Consider the following 11,807-nt stretch of genomic DNA (forward strand, 5'->3'; position numbering starts at 1 on the left):
CATCATCCTCTTTAAGCTAGCCAAACAAGCAAACATTTTTTTTTTTTAAAAAAAAAGCACTTGTGGTGTGGTTGAGCTTCAAATAACATTTAACCGACAATTATTTTAAAATTGTTAATCAACTAAGGCAGAGTTGTCATTACTAAAATTTCATAAACGCTTAAGACGGTTCCGGTTGGTTTAGGGGTGAAATAATTCTCCACTTGAGGTAAGAGAAACCCCAATAACTCCACTCAGGGCCGGAGAATACTACAAATTTCACAAATATTTTCTTCACTTTAATTTTTTATTAATGACAAAATTATCTTTAAATAAAAATAAAATAAGATAATACCTAAATGAATACAAACTCTTAATTAATCTTAATCCTAATTTTAAATAACAGAATCTTAATTTAAAATGATACAATCCTAATGAATTGGAGTGAATTCCAATTCAATTATTATATCTATCTTACTCTAATCATATCCCTATTAGAGCATGTTTGAGATTATGTTTGAAAAATAAAGCTTATAAGTCAAAAAACGTTTTTTTGGCAAAAGCTTCATTTTAAAACTTTTTTCAAAAAGTGCGTTTTGGCCATTTTTAGGCTTTTTTAGACCATTAAAAGCTCTTTCAATTTTTTTTACTAAACGGATACTTTTTTCTTCAAGCAGGCTTTTTAACTGTTAAACACACCTTTAAGCCCTTCAAACGCACACTCAAACATGCCCTTAATCTTGAGCTTATATTGTTTCTGTAAACCTCACCAGCTTCCCCCATATTTTCTCATTCCATTGTGTTTGTCTTTGTTAGAGTATATGAACAATATATAATATTTTCAGTATATTTAATATTTGATTGATATTTAAAATATTCTATATTTAATGGCTATTATAATCAAATCAATGAAATTTGATTACGTGTACTTGTGTTTATTGATCACTACCTTATAAATATGAACATTTGTATTATAGACAAATAAAGCCAATGATCACAACTTCAACACGTAATTAGATCCTCATCATTATTTCAACACCATATAATTTTTTTTCCCAAATCATTCATTGTTTTGAAAAAGACTTTCATGCATATGACGTTTCTGTTTCAAAAGGCTTTAATTAGTTAATGGATTATGGGTACGTAGTGACTCAGACTTCAACTCACAAAAAAAAAAAAAAAAAATCCCTCTTTTCATTTTCCTTCTTTCATATAATGCGTATAAGCTACTGTCCATTAATGGTACCTCGACACATTTGCTCATAAAGAAAAAAAGAAGAAAATTCCGTCGTCATTAATTTTTTGAGAAATTATGAAGACCAAGCAAACAAACCTATACAACCAGAAACAAAAGAGCAAACCAACAACTTTACACTACAATAACAAGCAAAATTTAGCAGCAGCAGCAAGCATCAACGACAAAACTACATAAACCAGCCACAGCCACTTAAGACATTAGGAACAAAAACCAGAATAGATGGAGAAATGCTCCAACCAGAGAGAACCAAGAATTCTATCCATGAGGGCAAAACATGCATTAATTCCGATAGGGGGAAAAGCATCGATAATAAATATATTAAGATTGAAGATTAAAATAATATATAAAAAATAAAATTAGTATTCATTCAATGTTAAGAAAATATAAGCGAAAGAAAAAACATAAAAATTGTTATTAAAAAAATGAATACATGTCGTTTTATATATTAGTTTAGAGGAAAACTTTGTCCAAATAATTATTTCTTAATATATTTCAGTTTTTCAATTTAATCACCTATCAAAATGGGTCCTTTTAATTTCCAAAAATCATCTATGATTGACTTTCGACTAAATTTTGCAATAATTTCTCTTTTGATGTATAACATAAAAATATCAATCATAAACTTGTCTTCAATGTTATTGGGAAGCCTAGTTTTGACAATATTCAAGGCTAAAAATACTCATGTTGACGAAATAAAGCGGTTATAGAGTTCTTACACAGAGTACATTAATATACATAGTTGAATACCACTTTAGCTCAAAAACCTAAGTTAATCAGCTTAGCTTAGGTCAGAAATTAAACCTGACACGTCAAAAAACTTATGTCAGCAAAAAATTGGTTTTTTTTGTAGTATAATAGGCTATGATCCATTTAGGTACATTAACTACATACTCTTAATAACTACTTGGATAATTAATATACATTCTTCCATACTTAACACGATAGGCTCCAACCCATAAATAATAACTAAGTAACATGGACACAAGATAAATAATAACCAAATCACAAAAATACACAGATAGTAACTAAATAACAAAGACACTTTTTATTTGGTGGAACTCTTTGTTCTCATCTCCCTTGCCCATCTAGCTCTAATACCAATTGTTAAGTAACTACATAATAAAAGATAGATTTTAGGGTGATTCAAAGTACCCTGAATGAGTTTGCCAATATAATTTTTTTAGTACTTTCATTAATTAAGCAATGAGCTATATAGACTTACAACCAGAGACAGATGCAAGGGGGCGAGCATATATAGGACAAGACCCTATTTACATTCTTTGTCTAGAAGTAGATAGAGAGGGTTGTTTGGCTCCAAACCAATTGCAATTTTGGCTCTTTGCCCCTACCCATTAAAATCTAAAACTATATATTCCCTATAGTGTAGGTTTTAAAAGAAATTTACACGCATGGTACTTACAAAGTAACTGTAGAAGCCGTGTGTAGGTAGTGCCAAGTAGTTACTCGTGCAAGCGATAAAGCAAGTGGACTTAGGACTTATTTGAGATTGTGTTACAGAGTTTAAAAAGTACTTTAATACTTAAAAAACTATGCCAAATAAAAGTTGGCATATTTTGTAAAAAATTTCAAAATTACTTTTTTTTACTTTTTTACTCTAAAAATTGTCAAAATGCACTTTTGGTAAAAGCTTAAAAATTAAAATTTTGCAAAAAAAGGTTTTTTGTCTTAAAAGTTTTATTTTTCAAACGTAATCACAAACAAACTCTTAGACTTTTAAATTGGCTTTCTTTTCTACCTTTATGTGCGTTTTTATTTTTAATTTTGTCATCTCTCTCATCTTCAAGTCCTTTTCGTAAACAAGAAAATGTTTTGACAATTGACATTGGTTACCAATAGGTAAGACATGTTTAACGGGGACTATGAAAAAATTTAAAAAAAAAAAAAAAAAAAAAATGCTTGGAACAAACAGGCCATCTACTTTATGGAATATGATCCTCTCCATTTCACCGTTTAGTTCTTTCAAGAAGGGTAAAATTGTCCTTTTTTGAGACAATTTTGCCTCTCTTGAAATAACTCACCTATTTCTCTCCATGACTAATGTTAAACCAGCCGTTGTAGAAGCATTAACACACTTTGTAGTATTATTATTATTATTATTATTATTATTGAAAAATAATAAAATCATTTTTCATCTCATCTTTCATAAATCTTCATAAAGTGAAGCGGTGAATTCACCATAAATTTAATAGTAAATTTGCAAAAGGAATGTTTAGGAGAATGATTCGTAATATGACTCATTATATATATATATATATAAAAGACATTACATAGATTCAATGTGGATCGGATTTGCTCATCTCTTATTCGAAGATGGACAAAGATGAAAAAAAATACAACCAAACATTTCTCAAACATGCATCAAATAGATGAATTAACAAAAGCAGCTTGTTCTCTGTCCACTACCATAAAAAAAACCCAAAAAAACTGTTCACCAAAGTAACAAAAAGATATAAATGCCTCTCCTTTCTTTTTTGTCCAAAAGATAAGCAAAAGCGAATGCTTCAATCACCTACGCACATATTTTTGAAGTGGAGGCGATTCTCATGCACCTGAAAAGGTATCAACAATTAAAAAGAAAAATGCTAAAACCGTGTGTACGTAATGTTTTGTGTCCGTAGCTTTTTGCTGAAGTGAGTTGTAAAGAGTTTAGTTGTAGATATAAAAATTTATTCATTCATCCATAAAAAAAAAGAAAAAAAAAAGCTAAAAGACAATCTTCACTTATGGGTATTTTGAGTTAGTGGATCTGTGGTCAGAGGGTTTTCTCCACAACCTTACTCACTGGACAAGTTATATATCCTTTCAAACTAAGCACTAACGAATAATGTCAGCCCTCCAAACTATCAAAGATCAATATTCCTCCAAAGACTAAACCACCTTTAGCAAAAATAAAAACAAAAATAATTAAAACTCTCTATCATATATATATATATATATATATATATCAAGGGATGGCCAAATTTATTATTATTTTTTTTAAAAAAAAAAAAATCCTTTTTATAAGAAAAAATTAAAAAAATTCTATTTTTTTTTTATATATATAAACTTGAAAATGTTCATTTCTTTTTTTTTAAAAAAAATTGTTTTATAAATTTTTGAAATAAAAATTTCCGTTTTAAAAAAATTAAAAGTTTTTGTTAAAAAAAAAAGAAAAGAAAAGAATTTTCGTTTTCTAAAACAAAATTAAAAAAAAAAAAAGTTTATTTTTTTTAAATGAAAAAAAATTTTGTTTTAAAAAATTATAATTTTTTCAAATTTATAGAGGTACGTTTTCCTTATTGAGAAATATATAAAGGCATTTTTATCTTTTTGTTAGTCCTAGAGGACATTAACAATGTTTTGATAGTTTAAAATGGACATTATTACAATTAAAAATTTAAGGAGACATTATCAATTATGTAGTAGTTTGAGGACGGTATGTAGAATTTATCCTATAGTAGATCGGTGGCTGTTGAGGGTTTTTCTTCCACCACTCCGCCTCAATCGATAAAGTCTGTGGGGATGCACTATATATATTGCGTGTATGTAGCATTAATCTTTCAATAAATTAAGAGTCCTGCAATTTGGCAGCCTAGCGTAGGACAAATATTAAAATAATAATAATAATAAAAATTTTGTTTTTTTTTTTTTGTTAAATTTTTATGAGTTAATATTTAGTTTCTACTTTCTAATGTCTCAAAATTTATTTTTGGATTTAAAACTAAAATCTAGGAGTAGAAGGTTAACCCTTTAGCTAGGGATGGTATCACCTAAAAGGAATTCGATCATCCTAAATTTGGTACTAATACCTCAAATTTAGTGCTAATACTTCAAATTTGAATTCTCTTTTAATATCTCTCTTCTTCAATTTTTTTTTTTTTTTTTTTTTTTTTAAAAAAAGTCGTCATATGTTTGATGCTTAGCTGCCTAATATATGGCAGCCGGTCTTTTCAGTGGTGGGAGAGAAAAAGAAAAAGAAAATCAATTTGGCAATGAAAGGGAGAGAGAAATTAGTATGGCATATGAAAGGGGCATGTGTTTATTAATTACGTATGTCAACGTTTTAAAAGAAATAGTGTCCGGCACTACTACTTCAGCTTTTCCCAAAACCATGTCAGCCATTCATCTCTTACAATCGTATAGCCGTTCATCACTAATAACCTAAAGAGAAAACAACATTCGAGAGCCTTCCACTCTTCTGCATCCTACCGTCGTTTCATCTTTCAGAGTTCATATCAAGCTTCCTACGTACGCCGTTTCAGTTTTGTGATACGAGCAGGAAGGGCTTGGAGATCTAGTGTTATAAAACATATATTTATTTTTTATTTTTTTCCTATTCAATGTGGGAAAGGAAAACGGAAAATTACAAGAAACACAAAAATCAAAGGCGACAGAACCTTTCGAAGAACAGCAGAAAATGAGTCAAATGAAAATCTGGCCCATTAAGAGAACTTAAACGTATTGTAAATCTATTGTAATATATGTTGGCTTGGTTTGGCTAAAAACCAACTACACAAATATTATTACACTGCTTATAATTACTGATCACCAAATCGATGTCCGTACAAAATTCTTTTACCGTTGGCCGGTCATCGGTGGCGGTGTAACAGGCAGCCGGTAAGTGATGGGATATATGATCTTAGTAGCTAGAACCTTTCCATGCAAATATATATTAAAATGTTCCATATATTGTGCATGACCGTTCGTCCCAAACCGTCCAATAAGTGTGAGGAGTGGAGTTTGAAACATTTGGTATACTGTAGAATTCATTCATGGGATAATTGTGAGGTGTGAGGAGTTTTAAAACACTTTTGATTGCCAGAGAAATCTCAACAGCCGAGTACTAGTTGGTGAACTATTCTCACACGTTTGAATATGTAACGGTTCAAAAGTCCTATATGATTGGTGTCAATAAGTTGTACAAACGTGTCACATCAATCTAGGCCGACACAATTTTCACAGTTCTATATATAGATGCCTCATTTTTGTCGGTCCACTTGCTAATTTTACATATGTATGTCATAATCTAAGTACAGAAGGCTCTGTTTTGGTGTAATTCTAAGAATAACAAAACAAAAATCAGACGAAATCACAACGACCCTATTTGCAAAGTTGGGTGGAATTATTGCTGGACCTCATTCCTTATTCTATACATGCATTAATGCTGACCATCTCAAAAACCCATGAATTAATGAAAGCAACATATACTTCCAAGCACTCAAAAAAAAAACGCACATTATATTGTATATTTATGTCACGCTAAAAGAATCCACTGCATAGAATCGTATACATGCACCCACCAATCCATGTCTTTAATTATAATTAATAAACAAAAGAAAATGCTCATCGATCAGTCCCATTAAAGAAATTAAAAAGGAATCTTGCTTTGTCCCGGCCGGGACCAAATTAAAAATTCAATTTTAAGGAAGTCAGAAAAAAAAAAAAAAACCTAAATTAATTTTTCTAATAAATTTAAGAGAAAACTTCACTTAATTTTCTAAACTTTCATCATGTGTAAAGATAAAAAAACTTACAATTTAGCGTATTAAACTTTAAAAAGAAAAATTGCAATGTCACCCCTCCCGTTAGGGTTTGGGGTTAAATCTTACCCGATGCCTTTGAAATTCTCAAAGTATCCCTGTTTTTCATTAAAAAAATTTATTTAATTTTGTAATTTCAAAAATTGTACAATGATATAAAGAACATTTTATAAATTTATTGTCCGATTTAACCTCAAATCCTAAGAGAAGCCATTGTAAATATATTAAATTGAGAGTTTTTAACTTTAGTTGAATAATTTTAAAAATTATCAGAGTTAATGGGGTTAAATGAAATTTTTCTAAAATTTAAAGACTAAAGACATTTTTAATTAATTTTTTTTAGTGGAAGCTGACGTGGGGGGACATGTCCTCCCGGCCGCCCTTATTCCGTTTCTTTTTGCCCCTGCATGCGTATAAATATCCAAGCTAATTTCATTATATTCAACTCACGTCCTTCCATTCCATTATATATATTCAACTCAAAACAAAGAAGAATATATACATATATAATAAGAATGATTGGGTGGGAAGACGTTTACAAAGTGGTGGTGGCGATGACGCCACTTTACGTGGCACTGATTTTAGGGTACGGCTCCGTCAAGTGGTGGCGGCTGTTTACTCGCGAACAGTGTGACGCCGTTAACCGGTTCACATGCTATTTCACCCTCCCCTTCTTATCCTTTGAATTCACCGCCAGCGCCGATCCATTCAAATGGAACTATCTGTTCATCGCCGCCGACGCAATTTCCAAGGTCATCATAGTGGCGGTGCTGTGCTTCTGGGCAAAGTGTAGTAGCAAGGGGAGCTACAGCTGGTCCATCACAAGCTTCTCTTTGTGTACTTTGAACAATACTCTTATTGTAGGGGTGCCGTTGATGAAGGCCATGTACGACCAATTGGCTGTGGATTTGGTCGTTCAATCCTCTATTGTGCAGGGTATTATATGGCTTACCCTTCTGTTGTTCGTCTTGGAATTCCGGCAGACGGGGATTGACTATTCTGCCGATCACACTAATACTGTCAGTCAGTCGGCGCGGCCGGTTGAAACCGGAACTGATTTGGAGATTGCGGCGAGCGCCGGGGGGCCGCCTTTCTCCTATTTGATAAGGACGGTGTGGTTGAAGCTGGCGAGGAATCCCAACTCGTATGCTTGTATTCTAGGCATTGCTTGGGCTTTTATTGCCAATAGGTAATGTAATGTACAAGAACACCATTCATATATATTGTATATTTGCGTTGAATTCATGGATGAGTGAGCTGAAAATGTTTGCAGGTGGAATATTAAGATGCCAAGCATCGTGGAGGGATCGATATTGATAATGTCAAGAGGAGGGACAGGCACTGCCATGTTTAGCATGGGTGAGAGATCTCCTCATTCAATCTCCTCCGGCAATATTTAACTTCTCTTGAATCCTATCAGCACTGACTAATTAGCAAAACAAAAACAAATAATTTGTTATGTTTGTTTATCTATTTAGATTTTGTGTTTTTCTCTGGAAAAAAGTATATTTTAAAATTGTATTCTGGTATGATCATATTTGTAATTTGAGAAAATCCTAACAAATTTTACTTATAAAACTTTTAAAAAACAAAAAAAAGATAGATAGTGACCATGTGAGGAGCCTCTCAATGGCCACTCTAATTATTATTATTATTATTATTATTTATTTTTATTTTTTTAATCTTTGAAATAAGAAGTTAAAGCAAGTGATATGTTGAAATATTTCTACAACAAGGAAAGAAAAAATATTTTGTGTTTTTTTTGTGTTTTTTTTGTTTTTTTTTTATGATTAATATATTTGAAAAATTCAAACTGAAGGTAGAAATTAGCGGAAAACAAATAGGGTGGCAGATATATATAGTTATAATTTGATTAAGTGCAGGGATCTTCATGGCCCTTCAAGAAAAGTTGATTGCTTGCGGCCCAGGTCTCACTGTGTTTGGGATGGTCTTGAGGTTTATTGCTGGACCGGCCGCTATGGCTATTGGTTCTATCGCTGTGGGTTTGCATGGTGACACTCTACGTATTGCTATCATTCAGGTAATCTTTCTCTATAAATTCAGCACCAACCTTTCTTCCATTTTTTCTTATTTTTTCTTTATTTATCTTTCTCTATACCATTAATTCCTTATAAAATATAAATTATCTATGTACCCTCACATTTATTACAAAATTCCAAAAAATTCCCATGGTGCATTCCCAATGTTTAGGAAAAGAGGTTATTTTTTTATTGAGGAAAGAAAATAAGTTATAAGAAAGTTGCTACTAATGCTCTAATTTGTTACCTGTTATTGGAATGAGTAATGTTTCAAAGAGGACTAGAATCTTTCTAAATGTGACGTGGCTTTTAAAATCAAGGTTGAATTTGATGTTAAAGTATTGATTAACTGATTAAAATTTATCTTTTTCCATCAGCTTAAACTTTTGAAATAATTAATAATTTAACATAATATCAGAGCTAAAGATTCTCAGATCGAACCTTGACTTCGTTAATTCACCCTCATTTAAATTTAATATTCCACGTGTTGGGTCTCCCTTATTAAAAAGGGGTTTGAGTCCACGTGAGGGGGAGTGTTAAAGTATTGATTAAGTGATTATTTACCTCTTCCTATCAGCTTAAGCTTTTGGAATAATTGATAATTTAACATTTGAGATCATTATTATTTAATTTTAATATATTGAAAATTTTAAAAATCACTTCACATTTGGGAGAACTCTAGTCCTCTTATAGCAAGACTCTATGGCCAAAATATTCTTACAACTTTTTGTGATACTTTGAATTTTGTGTTTTAGATTTGAGTTTTACATTAATTAGTCAATTTTATACTGAATTTATAAAGACTAAAATTGAAAAAGCGCAGGATGGTTTTTGAATATTCGTCCTATTTTTTTTTTTTTTAAAAAAAATGATATTATCAACTATTTAATATACTTCAAATAGTAATACATTTAAGTGTATAACACGTCAAAGGTTGAATTAATGCTGTCAGCCACTCAATTCCCATCACATAATTTTCTTTTAGATGCTGACAATTAAGGACAAGAAGGAAACTGTAATTTTTTATCCATATCCCCTACACAATATTCCAAAGGGGAGGGAGGGTGGAGGAAAGTGGTTGCCTGAACTTATGGGGGCTTTTATTGGGGGAACAAAAAGGCAGCTGATGAACGCCAACCTTTTTACTCAAAGTGAAATATTTTTCAATTTTTTATAATTATATTTTAAGATTAATTCTCCTAAGAAAATTTTTGTATAACTATCATATAATTAGATGATGCGATAATTAAAATTAGCCTTTTTTATTTTTTATTTTTTGTTACAAGTGCTAATTTAAAGATTAATTTTTATTGTTAAATCACCGATCCGGTTGCAATGATGGAGCCATGATTTTAGTTGACAATGGAAAAACTAAAAAATAAAGTTGATAAAAAAAATTTATTAAGGAATATAATTAACAAAATAAACAAATAATTCAACGAAATCTAATTATTGTTTAAAAAACACAACTGTAGTTTCGAATTTATATATTTACGCCTAGCAATAATTTATTCAATTATCTTCGATGACGACACAAAGAAGTTTGAATTTTATACACTACATGGACTTACAACCTTCTAACTTATTACAACAATACCACCTCCTTAATTTCTCCCTTCATAATTCGACAATACTTAACGGCCTCCTAATCAATTTTCCAAATACCTAATCATGGAGAACACTTTTATGGAGTTCTTTAAATAAAAGTTAAATTAAAAAAGAAAAAAAATTATAGAGACAATATATATGTTGGCCTTAAATGCATGAGTAGAGCTTAAATACGACACATGCATGTAATTGGGGCCATTAGGATAAATCTAGTAATTATGGTGGGAGTCAATAGAAGACTAAATAATATTAAATATTGTATTATTGTGGTACGTAAAAATGAGTGGACAAAGAAATTTTAGAAAATACTCTAGTAAAATATATTATTCTTATATGCCCGTAAAATATGTTAAGAAGTGAATGAACACTTGCTACGTAATTGTTTATCTTTTACATGAATTTATTCTAGCTTGATGTTGCAGGCGGCATTGCCACAATCCATTACGTCTTTTATCTTCGCTAAAGAATATGGATTGCATGCAGGAGTACTTAGCACTGCGTAAGTTGCTCGAAAATTCCTCTTTCACACCATCTTTCATTTTTTACAATAAAACAAACAATACTTTTCACATTATTATGTATTATAATTCTGTAAAAAATCTTTTGAAGGAAAACCATTTCTTACACGGAAAACTTTTAAGCAAAAGCATGAAATTTAAATTGACTGTTACTGTTATTGTTTGCAGAGTCATATTCGGCACAATGGCTTCGCTTCCTTTGTTGATAGCTTATTATGCAATTTTGGAATATGTATAAATTGATACTTTTTTTACATGGAGCCTGTAAAATGCATGGTACCTCTTTTTCGACTAGTTTGTTTTTACACGTCTGCACAAAAGGAGGAAAATGAGAAAGAGAAAGGCAGGAATAGCTTTGATCAACCGAGAGACTTCTCCCCCCACTGAGTGCAGATAAGGGAAGAAGGAAGTATTAGACCTTATAATTTAGATAAGAGAAATGAATACAAGGAAGAGGGACTCAGAAAATTAAGGTAGTTCAGCCTATAGCCTACGTCCACACATTAAAGTCTTTTCATAGCTACATTTTTCTTTTGATATTTTTGATTGTATACAATACTCTATTTATAAAGAAATAGTATGAACGTTGCAAGTATTTTCTACTTTATATTAACAACAATAACGTTAATTTATCATTTGTAACTTTTACTTAAAAAGACACAAAATAGTGCTGTTTTGCATTGTTCAAACGGCACTATTTAGTTTTCTAGTCTCTGCACTTTTTGCCATTTTGAAAAGGTCACTAAAAAAAGTCACTAGCCATATAGTGACGTGGCTAGTGACATTTTTTTGGCCCAAAAAGTCACTAAATGGCAGTCATTAAACGTTAAAAACTTTGTAGCATAGTTCTTGTAACTCTTAACTC

At 31.0% G+C, this 11,807-nt stretch overlaps 1 protein-coding gene across 1 annotated transcript; it reads left to right on the top strand.

Annotated features, from left to right (window-relative positions):
- The first annotated feature begins 7,292 nt into the window (after nt 1-7,292).
- LOC132166569 (auxin efflux carrier component 5-like) lies at nt 7,293-11,433 on the top strand. The gene is made up of 5 exons (XM_059577412.1): nt 7,293-7,966; nt 8,051-8,136; nt 8,661-8,818; nt 10,847-10,923; nt 11,111-11,433. Exons 1-5 carry the CDS (start codon nt 7,293-7,295, stop codon nt 11,178-11,180), a joined length of 1,065 nt encoding a protein of 354 aa, XP_059433395.1. The 3' UTR covers nt 11,181-11,433.
- Nucleotides 11,434-11,807: the final 374 nt, after the last annotated feature.

Source organism: Corylus avellana, chromosome ca11 (genome assembly GCF_901000735.1).
Source record: "Corylus avellana chromosome ca11, CavTom2PMs-1.0".
Classification (NCBI taxonomy): Eukaryota; Viridiplantae; Streptophyta; class Magnoliopsida; order Fagales; family Betulaceae; genus Corylus; species Corylus avellana.

What these genes read in the sequence shown, in the direction of transcription:
- LOC132166569 (XM_059577412.1), top strand. Translation starts at nt 7,293, where the DNA reads ATGATTGGGTGGGAAGACGTTTACAAAGTGGTGGTGGCGATGACGCCA. An exon ending in TACGTATTGCTATCATTCAG is followed by an intron (nt 8,819 to 10,846) that starts GTAATCTTTCTC and finishes TTGATGTTGCAG; the next exon opens with GCGGCATTGCCACAATCCAT. An exon ending in GCAGGAGTACTTAGCACTGC is followed by an intron (nt 10,924 to 11,110) that starts GTAAGTTGCTCG and finishes TATTGTTTGCAG; the next exon opens with AGTCATATTCGGCACAATGG.